This window comes from Nesoenas mayeri (assembly GCF_963082525.1).
Source record: "Nesoenas mayeri genome assembly, chromosome: 2".
NCBI classification, from domain to species: domain Eukaryota; kingdom Metazoa; phylum Chordata; class Aves; order Columbiformes; family Columbidae; genus Nesoenas; species Nesoenas mayeri.
Genome location: NC_137543.1, coordinates 111,964,795 through 111,980,913, shown reverse-complemented (window position 1 = coordinate 111,980,913; position 16,119 = coordinate 111,964,795). Strand labels below are relative to the sequence as shown.

Here is a 16,119-nt window from a genome sequence, read left to right as displayed (position 1 = left end):
CTTGAGATGTTGCATGTCAAGTCTATAGATCTGATAGCATAGCTGTGGTCATATCGTTACGTGATTATTTTTAAAATGTTAATGAAAGGTTTGTATCTGTGTGTAAGTAGTTTTTGGTTAAAGTGATGTTTTGTTTTTTATTTGGTCAGAATTCTTGAATTCTGCAGCTGGAAACAGTGTATTTATATCAACTGGTGGTATGAATTAGTTATAAATGGATTATTTGTAAAGGCTTAGAACTTGATATTTCATTTACAGAAAATTTAAAATTAGAGATCAATGACCAGTTTCTGGTAGTGAGTACAGTGTGTTGACCATTTCTAACACTTTGTAAGGTACAGTTTTGATTAATAAAAATGTAAGATGTTTAAATATGTCGTGATCAATTTTTAAGCTTGTTTAGAACTAACTGAAGATTTTCTTCAAATTTGTGAGGTAACCTCCACAGAAGTGAACATGCGTATTTTAATTGTCTTCAGTGACATTTTATTTAATTTCTCAGAGAATAGTCCTTGAAGACCCCAAGCTTTTAAAAGCAAGGGAGAAGAGTTTAGATGTTAACAAATGAAGTTATTTTATTACAGCATTGGTTGCAATGAAAGAGCTGGGATAATGATGAAATTGCTAGTTTGAAGTCACTCCCTTTAGCTTTCTAGCATTTTTTTTTCTTTTTTAATAGAAAATGTGATTAGTGAGACCATGTAGCTTAAAAAATGAACACACCAATGCTCATGTTAGGGGCATTGGAACTGTTGATGAAGACTAGAAATATTATTTATGGTTTCTTGAGCATATCTAGTGCTAAATACCATGCCAAGTACTTCCTTGCATTGGTAATTTTATCTACCATGTATGTAGTGCTATAAGAACTTGGACCAAGGCTTTGTATTTCACATTTTTACCTTCTAAGTTTTTCCAAATCATTTCAATCTGCCACCACTTCACTACTGACTGTAAGCGTTTTTTTTTCTTTTTAACCATGGTTATTTATCTTCTATACTGTTACTTACATTTATCCATTTTGCCTTCAGCTGGCAGCAGATCTGGGTCTCCTGGCAGAGTGTTGACAACAACCACACTTTCCACTATGAACACAGGAGTTCAGAGAGTGTTGGTGAATCCTGCAGCTGCACAAAAACGAAGCAAAATCCCACGAAGTCAGGGATGCAGTAGAGAAGCGAGTCCTTCCAGATTGTCAGTAGGTAAGAATCACTGAATAAGTTTCATTGTAGCCTTTCTTACTTTAAATGCTGAATATATATCTACAGCTTGCTTTTAGCTACGGGTGGATGATGAAATTATACATGTTGATACAAATCTAAACCATGCCTGTTTTCTTGAGGTTTTTTGATGTATGAGGCAGTTTTAAATTTAAGCTGAAACTTTAATTTTTTGTTGTCAGAATGCACTGGTTCTTTTCCTCACCTTCCTTTCTTCTCTTTCACTTTTCTTCTTATCCCCATTCCCAGAATACCCACATCCATTGAATAAAAGTGTTACCATTTTGAAAATATTTTCTTCATTACTTTTGTGTGTATTCAGTGTATGTGTGCGTGCATGTGTATACTTCTGTGATACAAAAATGGATGTCGTGTCTTAAACCTCACAGTATAACCTGATGATACTTCATTACAAAAAAATACTATTGAAAAATATCAGTTGATTTAAATGGCATTGCTGCTGTTTTTGATTTTGTATTTTGATTTTTACCTTAGCTGCATTAACTTCATATTTTCCTTCTTTAGAAAGCTGTGGGGTTTTTTCATTTGCGTTACAGTTTATTGACTTACCTTGAACACAAATTCTGAATTAATAGTTATCTATTTTTTGTTGCTTGTTTCCTCTCTGATCTTTTCAAGAGGTTTTTCAATCATTTTGTAAAGAGTTGGTAAATCCCCATTTTAGAAGAAATAATTTAATCAAACTGGCTAGGCTTAGTGTCATCCGGTGCAGTGAAGAAAGTGTGTGGAAACAGTTAATGACTTAAAATACAGCATAACCGTACAGGAGTCTTTTCTTAGAAATGCGTCTTTGATCTTACTGCAAACCAGAATTGCATTAAAACCGCAACTTTTCTTGTGTCTTCTCCCTTCTGTGCTGCTGTTGGTCTGCACCCTGAATCATACTAGCGCGAGGCAGCCGCATTCCTCGGCCTAGTGTGAGTCAGGGCTGCAGTCGGGAGGCCAGCCGCGAAAGCAGCAGGGACACGAGCCCTGTCCGCTCTTTCCCACCCCTCGGTAAGTACTCGGAGCCCCTTGTCGTGCATGGCTGTCTGTGCCCTTCGTTATTTGCGCCTAACGAACCCGTGCCTCCTTCATTTAGCTTGTAGCCAGCCACCATCGTTTTCCCTTCCTTTGGCTCACTCACCGCTTAACTTCGATGGAGAATTGACCAATGCGTGAATGGGTTGCACACTGGAAAAAATAAACACTTCGCTAGTGTTAGTCTTATTTAAATACCAAGACTGGAAATAATAAGGTTCATAGATTTTAGGCGCTTACTAAGTTAGTAAGAATGAGGTTTACAGATGTTAGGTTTTGGGCACTTACAAGGCGTTAAGTCACAAGAATGGTATTTGTTAAGACAAGCAGTAGAAGGTTAGGAGACGATGCCCTTGCTCTCAGAAGATAAGGTGGTGACACCAGAACAAGAACCAGTTCATACTGTTTTGGTGGTTACAAGCTGAATAACAAAGGAGTGTAATGCAAATGCAAAGGATTTCCTGGAAATGTAATGAATGTATATAATCTTCGTGGATATAGCCTTTGTCTGGAGCTAGACAGAGCTATCCTCGTGAGAGCACCTGAGTGACGCATGCAAATAATTAAATGGAATGCTACTTTTAAAACCTTAAACCCTGATTTTAGAAGTTTCTTCGATTTGCCAGTTTTACAGTTTTAGTGTGATACGCCATGCCTAGAGGCTTTATATTCAAAAGAACAATTATACTTTTGGGAAGTTATTTGAAATTACATGTTTCTCTTTTTATTCCAGCACTCATTTCTGGGGTGCAATTAGATAATCCATATTTCTCACTGGCCAGCTAGAGCAAAGAATGTAGTGTGGCTGCCACCCTCGGCCTTTCCCTGCACCAACAGCTGGGGTCTGCTAGTACTCCAAATTGCTCCCGAGTCAATAAATCATTTTGATGTATATGAAGAAAACACATTTAATTTTATGTCTCCTTATCTATATTGTCATTACTGTGTTGTTAAAAAAAAAATTTAAAAAATTAGCTTTTTGCTATTAAAGCAAGTAAATATGATGGTGCGGATAAGGGGCCGATCTGTTGAAGCACAACTGGATTCTGAGGCTGCTTTCTAGGGCAAGTAGCTAAGTCCTTTTCCAAGTAGATGAACCACAGTACAGTTCTGAAGTTTACTTTTAATCTGTCTAGAACAAGTGATAAGAAATTAAAGTAGCAGCTGTTGTTACATAGGGAAGCAGAGAGGAATTGAAAACTTTGACATTCACACGTGTGTAGACTGAACGTGTAGTTCAGTCTCCATTCCTACAGCTGCTCTAAGTTTTTGTTTCCACTTAGTATTTCAGCTTATCGGCCTGACCCTTAAAGATTTTTCCAGATTTTGTCAAGCTGTTGCTTGTTTGTGAAGGATCAATAAGGCATGGGAACATTAGCTTACGATTACTTTAACATATTGTTGGTTAAGGATTAGGTAAGCTTGTCATCTCCATGTATACTTCTCGAGATTACTAGAAGTTGGTAGTAAGTTTTGATTAAAAGTCTTTTTACATATTGGGGGTTTTCTTTTGAATGTTTGGTAATACAAAACTGCTCCTCTAAGATTGTATCTGAAACTGGTCTTTTTGGGTGTTTATCTGAGTTAGTCTTCAGTGTGTATCCCTCTTCCTTTGTTTGTTCAAGTGTAGCTTAAAGTCAAGGACTTTGTAATAGTAGCTGTTAAAGACAGTCTGAAAATCGTAGATCTTTGTTTTATATCTCAAACTGAGGCACCTGGCTGTACTGCTAATTCATGTGGCAACCTTATTGTGGTCTGTTAAGGCAGTATGCTGCCTGTCAGCCATGGTTTCATTGGGAAAGTACAGATAAATTGAATGAAAGCTGTTTCAATAATAAATGCTGATTTGCCCAGATGCTACTTAACTGGGAAATGAAATTAAAAGTAGACATTATGCAGGATCCATTAGTAAACTTGTATCTTTTACTAAAACACAGCTGGCAGGCCATGTTGTAGTACACAGATTATTTTCTTTTAAAAACAAGGGTATTTTACAGATCTTTTCGTGCTTCTTTTGCTCCCTTACAGCTTAATTTCAATAGCATGCATGCAAAATCTGATTTATACTGTATGTTTGGTTAAATGCATGTTAGCTTAAGAAAGCTGTATTCAACTAATACCGTAAGCTGGGTCATTGAGGTTTTATTTTTGTTGGTGGAGTTTAACTTTTATATTCAGATATCAAAACAGTTACAGTGGGTTGAATTGCCTGATGGCCCAGAGAATGTGAAGTAGCACATATAGGAGACTGGTGATGTTAAAAAAAGGCAGCTACACCTGAAATAAATTAGGATTACTAGGATTCTTTCTAGTATGACTTATCTGAATGATTTTGAATGTCATTCTCTGTTTTGTTGGACCAGTTTTGTCTTACAGGATGCTCTTAACTTGTATCAAAAATACTAAGTTTAATGTGTTTTCAAGGGTAAAAGCGGAAGCTGAATTAAAGCAAATTCAGCTTTGTAGCTAGAGACAGTTTTACATGCGATGGAGGGGGGAGCATAATTTTTTTACTTAAAAACACTAAGCCCTATGGTACATAAGGTGACTTTTCTTTATGCATTGGTATAAATTGTTTATGTAACCTCACATCTTGGTATAAGGTGATGAGGTGGGAGAAAGCAGACAGTTTGAGAAGCAAGTTATTTGTAATTTACATGGATGTGCGTATCTTTCTGCTACGTAGAGTTAATATTAAATATCAGACTAGTATAATTTCCATGTATTAGCCAAGAAATTATTTTAAGTCCATTTAAATTCCTGTTTGGGTCATATTCTAAAAAATGAAACAGCAAAAGCAAATACTTGTACAATTTTGGCAATTTAAATGGGTACAAAGAGTATTCTTGAAAATACACTTTAGAATGAGGTACGTTAGATTCAATATAGTGCTTCCTCTCACTGTCTGAAAAACTTTCCCAGCATGTTTCCAACATATATGGGGACAGGATCATGTTGAATTACATGCCAGAAGGTTGAATTTCTAAATGTACCTTTAATTTTCAGGGCTTGTTGATGGAAAGCAATAGAAAGGTCTATGGCCATTATTGCTTGTACTTAAAGCTCTATCAACCTTAATGCCGGTGTTTTGACATCCTCTGTGCTGAGACAGACTTTCTAAAGAGCCAAGTATTCCACAAAGTATTAGTTGCAAAATAACATTCCCTAGCTAAACAATTTCATGCATGAAATAAAATACATGGCTGCACCTTATGTGAAAAGTAGTGAACTTTTAACTGGAAAAAACAGTGTTGTCTTTGGGACCTTTACAGGGCTTACAATCATTTAGGAGTCCGTTCAGACTAAAAGACGTGTGTTTCCCCAAATGTAATTTGGTCCATGTCAGGGTTATTTGATTCAATCAGACTCTTAAATTGTCTAAGTTAATCAGAGTTAAGGATGATTCATTTCATTCCTAGTTTCTATTTATATTACTTTATAGATCAAAAAGGTGTAAAATATTTGCATATACAGTTATTTATTGAATTATAAGATTATATCTGGGGTTTATGTCACTGTGGGTAGGCATTTGAATTCAGTTAAGATTGTCAAAACCAGTTTCATTTACATGACTGAAAAATCCCAAGCTAAATGAACTGAAGAAAAAAGAAGATTAGTTCTTTAAAAACGCACTGAATTTGAAATTCCTTGGTTAAGAAAGAAAATATTAGCAATGGTGAGTCAGCTTCTTTAGAATCTCTAAAAGACCAGTTTTATACAAGTGCCAGAAGGAGGAGGGTGCTCAGTTTTATTCAAAAGTCCTTCAGGATCTTTGGTTCCCAGTTTCCGTAACTTTAAAGCATTTTAATGAGCTACAGTAACTAACATAAGTGTTTCAATTTCATATTTTATTTATTTAAATAAAACAATACAAATGTCAAATACCAGTTTAATTAAGTTATTCAATTTTGTTTAAGAGCTTAAAATAATTTAAACTTTAATCTGCACAGTGGTGAGTTTTAACTGAGGTTGACTTATTTGCACATAGGCTTATATAGATGGTCAGCTGCTAACACAGTGAGTTCATGCAGTAGTCGCTTTTTGCAGATAATGTTTGGTATGTGAACTCTGGCTCTAACTTGAGCACTTAGGATTGAGTTGATTCTACAGTGGAAGACCAGTATCAGTGGAACTTTTTAGATATTTTTGAGGTTCTGTTTGTGTGTGTGTGCGCATGTGTGTCTACGCTTTTTCTTCTTTGAACCTAAACATACTTGCTTTTTATCTGCTCTTAATCTTTTAAATTAAAACAAATTATGCATGAAATGTCCAGTGTACATAAACCTACATAATTCTATATAATCATGTTCTCTATAATCAAGGAATCAAGAAGCATTTTCCTTCTATGTAATACTCAATTTCTTGTGCTAAAGCTGAATATTCTTGATAAATATTTTTGCATTCATCTAAGCAACTATTGCAGCACTGTGATTCTATGGTAATAGATAGGGTTTGTATGATCCTGTTATTGCAGCTTCCAGACATCACTCCAGATCCACTGGTGCCCTCTACACTCCTGATGTTTATGGGGCTACAGGTGAAGGATGAGTACACTTTGCTGTCATCTGTGCAGTCATCCTGGATTTTTTTTTTCCCCACCCACTTGGTTATTTTTTGTAGTTCAGTTTTTAAAAGTATTACTTATATTCATTTGAGTTTTGTGGTTTTAATAAGCCAGATAGATGTGTTTATGTTGCTAGATTTTTGTCTCCACTCCCACCCTCCAATGTTAATCCTTTTCTTCCTTAACAACATTTTATTTTTAGTTGCAGAAGAACTTCTTTTAGTTTTCCATTTTTCAGTATGTGTAGAGCATTCTTTATGCATGTAGTTTTCTAATCAGTATTCTCAGTAGCCTTCCTATTGTATTTGCCTTCTTTTTAAATTAAAACAAAAACCCAAAATGAAGAAGACATTTATTCTTTTAAAAAAACAAAAGGTTATTTCAGTTAAAACCGTTATTTTGTGGGTTTTTGCCCTTGTGATACTGAAATAGAAAGTTTATATATGACTATGTTTGGGGTCTTTTTTACCTGATTTCTTACTTTTTGCTGTACCACTAAAGACTTTAGAATGAAAATAATGAGTATTTTAGTCAATGCATAACTTATTAGAAATGTTAAGCAAATGCTTTTCTTCTGCTTGGGTTTTTTTTTTAAATGAGTATGGTATTAATATCCCACATTTCTATTCTGACTGAATTCTTTATGTTCGTTTTTGTTGTTGTTAAAACAGGCACCGGCTTTGGAATTAGTCAGTCAAGTAGATTGTCGTCATCAGTTAGTGCTATGCGAGTTCTCAACACAGGTTCTGACGTGGAAGAGGCCGTAGCAGATGCTTTGGTAAGAATCTCACACTTGTGTAGGACACAGGCTCTAAAAATGTTTGGTACCTATACATTAAAGTATGCAAAAGAACTCGTCATTCATTATTTTATTGGCTTCTAGGTGCAGAACAAGGTGAAACTGAATTGCTAGAGCTGCAAAGTATTGGAGTTTTTGTTCCGTACAGAAGTCTTAACTTTTGAGAAATGTGCATTTTTCAATAGCAAACAGGAAACAGTCTTGGCCTGTTCTCTTGGAGCGGCCCAAGGAGCCACATGAGCAGGTAGCACTGACCCACAGCAGCCAGACAAACTTCTGGAAAGGCTGAGGGCTTGTCAGAGCTGGCAATGACGACAGCTAAAGCACTTTGCTTATCCTAAGCCTGGGTTCCATTTAAATTTGGTCTGTCTGACAACATGTTGAGATTGATGCTGAAGAGATGAACTGGCAGCTGGGCAGGAAGGGTTTCATAAATTTTTATTTTGTTTTCAAAACGTTACTTTGAATTTAAAACTCGTTATGCCATTTGTTTTCTTAACCTTTACTGTTCTTAAAAAAGGGTGGGTTTGGCTTCTCTTCCTCCACACCCCAGTTAGCCGAACTGAATTCATCATGTATTTTGCTATTCTGACATTTACACCAGCAAGCTGAAATCTTCAATTAATTTAAAAGACTTGATGCTATGAGTCAGATACATTTTCATCAGGTATCCTATTTGCGTATCATTAAATATTTGTAAGTACCTGTTATCTAGTTATCAGAATGCTTTAAGGAATTTGTTATTACTCTGTTTTAACAAAAAGATTTGGAACATTGGTAAAAACACTACAAATTATACTCCAAAAATTTAGTTATAGCCAAATATGACTGAACAGAGAGAAACAAAATTTCAAAGGAAAAGTTCTGAAGAACTCCGTCATGTTCTTAGTCTGGCAGTTTATTGATTTCTTGGTTAATACCGTCTTCTTGGCATATTAGCTTAAAACTTGTGTGCCTTCACTGGCACAGAGATCAGCTTATCTATGAGATGTTGCCAAAGAGGTCATGGTGAGATATAGTATTTTTTCCCCTTTCTGATATTGTAAACTTGCAAAAAGTTTTCAGCATCGATTGGGAAAGCTAGTTGGTAAACTGGAAGTGAGTCTGGATTTTGGAATAGGGAACAACAGAAAAACAGTCTGTGGAACATGAAAAGTTTCTGGGTAGAATGTGAAAGCCTGTGCGATAGATTTATCTACACTGGTGCTACGTGAAGAGCACCTTTAGGACTTTTAGCAGCTTCATAGCTTATTCAAATTTAGCTGGGCAAAGTGTATAATAAGGATATAAATTGAGGAGAAACTCAGGCTCCCAGTGACTGCGTTTGAAGCTTGACTGTGTCCTGCTTTGTTGAAGCAGTAAAGTTTCTTCATAGAAACTGGTTTGTATTACCTGGAACCAAAACAGCATGATGCTTCTAGAAATGTTAGAGGAAAATTAGTTTGTATATTTTAGCTACAATCGGTCATTACAAAGAACGATCAAAGATAGCAACATTTTATTGATGTATTATTTGCACGCCTGGTTGCCTGCCATGCTCTAAGTGTGCAGTTGTCCTGTACAAAAGGCTCCATTTAGATAGAAATCTGGTTACGAACACCCTTCTTGTTTTATCATAGACTGAAGCCGCTGCTCCGAACAGTGTTTTGGAAAGGTAGAGTGTAGAGTCCTGACAGATGTAATTTAAAAATCAAAGATATTCTAGGTTGTATTACTATTTTAATGGTATGAAAAATACTTGGCCAGTTACTATCCTGCTCAAGCCAAGGAAGTATCAGTCTTCTGGCTAAGACCTGGTTTTGAATATAAGATGCATGAAATGCAGCAATATGGTAATCCTTACATATTTTTATACCTTTTACTTTAGCACAATCCTTGGCATTTCAGGTTCTGTGTCTTCAAAAAAAGTCTTTTTTACTTATGGTGACCCCTTTTCAAAAATGCTCATGTCTTTATTATGTTTCCCTTGCTTTGTTCTCTTGTGCATGTATATGTGCTCGTTCTGTTAACAAAAAGCTTGCTTGTTACATAATGTTTGGACTAGTTTGTATTGTGATATAGTTTAAATTATTCTGCAGGCAAAAATGAGAATCCTGTGCAAATGGCAGTGGTAATTAAGGGGAAAACAATCACACTGCTGCTTCTTTAAGTATGTAATGAAACCGTATTTTTAACTAATAGCTTCAACTCCAGGATTTGAGTGGCAGTTATTTTGCAGAGATGTGTGTTTTTACTTTTAGGATAAGTAACTTTTTTTTTCCCCCCTCTGGCATGTTTTGTTAGCTTGTTTTTTGGGTTTAGGGGATGTGGCATTTTGCATTATGTAATTAATTTTTTGTGGGACATTGCTGTAGTAATTGTTGCAGTGACAAAATTCAGATATTAAAGTGAAGTTAAATAGAGACAGGGATGGAGAAGTTGATGGGGAAAATAAAGTTTAAAAGCAGGTTTCATACTTCAATAGCAATTGACTGCATGCGTTAAGTCATCTTAGTCAAATATCTCTGCATAAGACACACAGATTTTGACAGAGAAGTCTTTGTGACCAACCAGCAGATGACGCCTAATATTTCCCTGGAAATTGAAGCTTAGCAAACTACTTCTTGGCAATGCATGATATGCTAATCAGATACAGGGAGCTAAGAACAAAATTTAAAGTAAGAGTGTATGTTTTCCAGTGGCAGGTAGTGTAATAGTCACAATGCTGCTATGCCTTACCTTCGTGTTCTCAATTTCTGTTTCTTTTCAATAATTTACTGCTAACAGCTCTTAGGAGACATACGGACTAAGGTATAGAAACTATTTTCCTTCTTCAATAGTTTAATATTTTGTTATTAACATGCTTGATACAAAAGAAGTTAAAACGACAAAATATGTTTGTTTATACCTGATTATTATATTCTGTAACATATATAAAGTCATTAAGTGAAATAACTAACTTGCAGTAGTCTTTATGTCGTGCAGTTGTATGGATTTTACAAGTAAACTTGATGTTGAACTTTTCATCAAACGTATGTCTTCTCTACATTTGCTTTGCTTTTATATTTGGAATACTACATGAGCCATACTTTAAAATATTTTTATTAACCTAGTTTTACCTGCTGAGCAGTTGGAGCCATTTGTCACTGTAGGGAGTAAGAGTCGCACCAATTATTTGAGCTCTTGGGTCTTTCTACTGATGATGTGTATGTACACTACCTCTTTGAAAATGAGTACTAATGCAGCGTGTTTCTGTACAATAGAAGAAGCCTGTGCGAAGAAGATACGAGTCCTACGGGATGTACTCAGATGATGATGCCAACAGCGATGCATCAAGTGCCTGTTCAGAAAGGTCCTATAGCTCCAGGAACGGAAGCATACCAACGTATATGAGGCAGACAGAAGATGTGGCTGAGGTCCTGAATCGCTGTGCCAGCTCCAACTGGTCAGAGAGAAAAGAAGGACTCCTGGGCCTGCAAAACTTATTGAAGAACCAGAGGACTTTAAGGTAAGAAGACATGTTAACAGAAAAGGAGGCTAATGTTCTAAAGGAGTGGTGTCAAACTCATTTTCACCTGGGGCCGTATCAGCCTGACGGTTGCCTTCTAAGGGCCAAATGTAATTTTAGGACTGGATAGATGTAGGAGTAGTTACATTTATACAGTCCTAAAATTACATTCGACCCTTTGAAGGCAACTGCCAGACTGATGTGGCCTCCGGTGAAAATGAGTTTGACAACCCTGCTCTAAAGAACTTGGAAAGTTGGGGAGATGGAAAGTGGAATGTGTGTCTATGAGATGGGAGAAGGAATGAGGAGAAGCTGTTGTCAATTTAGTCACTAGTTTATGGGGTCTGTTTAAAAAGCTCAGGTTAGGAAGTAAGATTTAAACAAAGAGAATTCTTGCAATGCAAGAGATTCCTAAAATGCTGGCATCTAGTATTAATGGAAGGCCTTCATATTTATTCATTCATGCCTTTATTCATTTATTTTTAGTTGGGTATTAATTCAGAAGAAACTGTTTACTACTAGCTACTAAGAATACCTTTTTCATTATCTGTTCTGTTAATATAGTTGAGAATGGTTTAATGTACTAATTAGTTTAAGGAGACATTTCTAGGTTGAGAGTCTCATTTTAGACAAAATCTATTACATTTTTATCCATGTCTTAATCAAAATGCTTTTTTCTGCTTTGTTTAGTAGATTTTATTTGATTAAACATTTACAGTTGATTGCACTGACTGCTATGCATTAGTGTTCCGGTAGCACTAGCAGGGGAGTTTACTAATGTATTGTTGTCATTTTTGACAGTCGTGTTGAGTTGAAAAGATTGTGTGAAATCTTCACAAGAATGTTTGCTGATCCTCACAGTAAGGTATGTTTAGGTTTTTCTTACTTTCAGTCAATGTTTGAGAACATATTAATAAAAAGCCAGTTGTGGTAAAATGTCAGCCATATTTGCACGTGTAAAAACTTCACAAAATGTATTCTGTAAGCAGTTAATGGTACCAGATTTCAATCGATTTAACTTGCAATTTTGAACAAGATGATTTTCTACCTTTTTTGCAGGATAATTGAAATAAAGGTTAGTTTTGTATAAAATGCATTAAAGTATTTCAACAGTTTGTGCTCAAAATTAGTAAGTATTTTTAAGAAGACATGTTGTTTGTAAAGACAACTTCAAAATGAGCAGTGTTTTTTCCCTCAATTAGAAACGAAAGGCTCTGGTGTAGTAACTTAAATCATAAAGTGGTCTGACCAAATCATATATGATGAGTCTGAACTATACCAAATGTTTACTTATTTATTTTCCAGGGTATTTTGTATTATCATACCTTATGATGTGTTCCTTGAGTTTTGCAGCTAGGGCTGGCAGTTGAGACAGTTGAATAATGTTTTACATGGTTGTTACTGTTCAATAAGGAAGGTGGAAACTATATTAGGTATAAAAGAAAATGCAGTGTTTTATTCACTTTTACCTAGGTAAAGATCATTAAAATACTTTTAACGGAGTTACTTTGCTTGATGGTATTTTTTACAATTTTTTTGTGGGAGGTGGGTTACTGGTACAACTTCATATATGCAGTAATTTCTCATAACAAAAGGACTGCAGGTAAATGAGGAGCTGAATAAAGTTGTAATGGTATCTTGTGAACAAAATGTAACTTCATATTTTGTTTGAATTATAGGCTTGTTTGGAAGAAACCTTATCTTTTTATGTTGAGTATGACATGTCCCACTTTGTGTCCATACCTCAGAACTGATAATTGGTAACTCAGAAAAATTCAAAGCAAAGTAGTTATTTCAAAACTATTGGCTTTTCCCAGCAGAGTTCTGAAAACCTGCTTTTGTTATGCAATATTTTTAAGTCTTATTGCTGCAATGGACAGTTGTATTCAGACTGATGAGCAGTCTTGACAGGTTAACTTAGTATTCATCTGTCCTCCCTATTTCTCTTGCTGGAAAAAGTGACTTAGCTACTATGTTACTCCATGTATTTTGGAAGAAACTCGCATTGCACTCAGCAAGGTATTAAACGTGTTCACAGGCTGCTGAAACCCAGAAGAAAAGGCTACAGTTAAGCAGTTAAAGAGAAACTGAAGAAAATTTGCCATAAAAAGAACAGTTAAGTCAGAGGAGAGGAAAGAAAATTAAATGTTGAAATATTACTGGCTTTTAAATGAAGTAATGACAAAATTGTGAACAGCAGCTTGGTTTAATTTTTGCTCGTTCTTGTGTTAATTAATATTGCAGCTATGCAAATATCAGAACTACCCTGGAGATTTTTTTTGTAGTGGGGGAGCCAGGGAAGCATAATGAAAATGTTCCAAAGTTTAGTTGCATGTGTCAGAAGACCATTTTGTCTTTTCCTTAAGCCTTTAGGAATGTTACATTGAATTATTTTGGTTGATTGTGTTATTTTGTTTACTGGGCATTCTGGTATAAAATAATGTTGCTTTGATTTTGAAAATTTGGGCTGTGTTACAGCACATGTGGTACACCCGTTCCAGTCACCGAAACCTGGCTTGCTTTTTGGTGTTGCAAACCTATTAATAGTTATCAATATATTGTCAAGAGAATTTTTTAAGTATTAAGAGTTCATAAGCTGTGAATTTTTAATCACACATATGGCTACACAAATCTCATCTTAGACGCTTTTCCAGGTGTCTGTAGGAATTATTCTGTCATAATTTTTGTGGAGATTTTTTTTGAAGGTTTATTTTAACATGATAGCCGGATGCAGGGAATTGCTTAGAAAAAGAGGATAATAGCATCTGGAGGAGAAAATGGGAGAATGATTTGAAGGACATGCCAAGGGCTTACTTTCAGAATACACTGGGTATCCCAATAAAATTACTACATTTATCACAAGAGTTTTGAAATACCTTTTTTGTTTTATTTTGTTTTATATTCCATACAGGAACTTTGTATTGATGGCCACTAATTTGTGTGTTTTTATCTTTTTTCCTTTTTTGTTGTTTTGTTTTGTTTTTGTTTTTGTTTCGTTTTGCATGCTGTCCCCTGTGTTGGAACTCTCTTTAGAGAGTAAGTTGGTTCAATATTTGTTGGAAGCCTAACCTTACTTGCATGAATGTGCAATTAACCCTTTTTCTCTATTTTTCTTCCCCAAAGAGTTCATGCAGTGTCAAGCCTTTTGCAATCATAAAATGCTATATACAGTTATGTAAACTGTGTGGTAAAGTTTCGAGATGTGCTTTATCTACTAATTAACTGACATTGTTTGGTTATGCATTCCTGCTTTATATTGTGGTGGTTGGCACATCTGAAATAATTTACTTTAAAGGTAGATCATGTATAATTATTGTCATATCCGTTTATTTCTTCCACTGTCAAATTATCAAAAATTTCAACTTGAGGTGCTTGATTTCAGAATTGTTATTTACATCATACAGATGGAAACTGCAAAAATTGCAGTACCTACATACGTTGTTCAACATATAGATGGTTGAGTTCCATTTTCCATTCCAAATTCATACTTTACCCTAAATGCTCTTACAGCCTTCTTAAATTCTTCATGCTTTGGCATAAGAGAAAACAGTATGATTCATATTTTTTAAAAAATACAACAAAATGACTCAACTTATTTGAGTTTTCTCCAGACATTCACTGTGGTAAACCTAAAATCAAACGAAGCTTGAAAACAAAAGTGAGTCCTCAGTTATGTGTATTTTTAACAGCTAAAACATTGTCAAGTAATCTTTAGAGTATTTTTACCATAGTGATTCATAATTCATTTCATAAATAATTCAATTTAAATCACTTTACATGTTTAAAGTGTCATAAGAAGTCCACATCACTCCATCAAATAAGAGGTTGTAACCAGTTTGTTCAGCTTGTGCATTTTAATGAAAAAAATGTGTGTCAGTGTCTCCCAACTGGAAGAAACCAGTACAGATTTGAAATTCTGCTGAGCTGTGTAGTTTAATTTGAAGGGTTTGAAGTACAATTGTAAGATCCCCAGTGTAATCTTTATAGCGCTACAATTTTGTTGTTGTTGTTTGTGTAAGTCAGATATATTTTTCCCCAATTTTAGGACTGTGAAATCCAAAGACTGTCATATTGCAGTACAGAAAGTACTTTTTGGTTTGATTTGTTTTTTGTTTAGGTCTTAAAACTGTGCCTACTACTTCTGCATCCACAAAGTGGTATGTTGTTTCAGTTCAGCCACATACAGAAGACATTTCCAATCCTTACCATAAAAATTTCTTCCCACTACTGGGAGGGTGATTTTTGAATCTCAGACTTGAATAAAAAGCTAGACAGATAGTAGCAGAATTAGTTAAGAAAAAAAAGAAACCGCATTCAATGTAGTTTGCCCCAAAATGGAAGTTAAAAGTAGCTCAGCCTGATAGGCTTTATGTCGAGTAGGATATCTGTTGTTTTGTTTCTAACACAGCTTTTCAGTATTTAAGATATCTGCGAAAAGATTCTTCCCAGTCTTCATTAGATCCTGAAAATGTGAATTTATTTTTTTATTTCTAATGAAAATTTTGAGGCACTTCTTTTAACGATACCGGTATGGATTTCTTCACTTCGTGGTGCTAATTTGCTTACCCTGGCTTAGAATCATAGAATGTCCTCAGTTGGAAGTGACCCACAAGGATCGTCGAGTCCAACTCTTGTCCCTGCATATGACAGACCCAAAATTCACACCATATGTCTGAGGGTGTTGTCTCTTTTTTATTATCAACATGAAGAGAGATCTCATTTCCTCAGCGCTGAAGGCGTTCAGCAGGATGAGCCAGCTCCTCCATACTCCATCAGCGCTGTGGTGAAAAGCCCACTTCCATCAACTGTTTTCTGCAGCAATGTGAGGTATAATCCCGGTTTGGGATCACCCACCCTTAGAGCAGAATTTGGCCTTAGGACAAGCCAGGTCAGCTGCAGAAGGACATGGGGTTCCAGCCCTTCCTCTGCAGCTGCTATTTCTAACCTTGTACTACTGTCATAAATCAGGAGGCAGGATCTCTCCAACCCTCTTTACATCTAGCGATAC

General features: G+C 35.6%; 1 protein-coding gene across 11 annotated transcripts in view; it reads left to right on the top strand.

Annotated features, from left to right (window-relative positions):
* Nucleotides 1-16,119, top strand: part of CLASP2 (cytoplasmic linker associated protein 2) — a 148,597-nt gene that overhangs the window by 107,177 nt on the left and 25,301 nt on the right. For 4 of the 11 annotated variants that reach the window (XM_080338757.1, XM_080338755.1, XM_080338752.1 and 1 more), the window contains 7 exons: nucleotides 1,032-1,202; nucleotides 2,130-2,237; nucleotides 6,736-6,798; nucleotides 7,497-7,603; nucleotides 10,391-10,414; nucleotides 10,867-11,111; nucleotides 11,913-11,976. In XM_080338757.1, the coding sequence (XP_080194883.1) occupies nucleotides 1,032-1,202; nucleotides 2,130-2,237; nucleotides 6,736-6,798; nucleotides 7,497-7,603; nucleotides 10,391-10,414; nucleotides 10,867-11,111; nucleotides 11,913-11,976 (782 nt within the window). The remainder of the gene's footprint in view (nucleotides 1-1,031; nucleotides 1,203-2,129; nucleotides 2,238-6,735; nucleotides 6,799-7,496; nucleotides 7,604-10,390; nucleotides 10,415-10,866; nucleotides 11,112-11,912; nucleotides 11,977-16,119) is intronic. The other 7 variants (XM_080338761.1, XM_080338759.1, XM_080338758.1 and 4 more) reach the window with 6 other exon arrangements.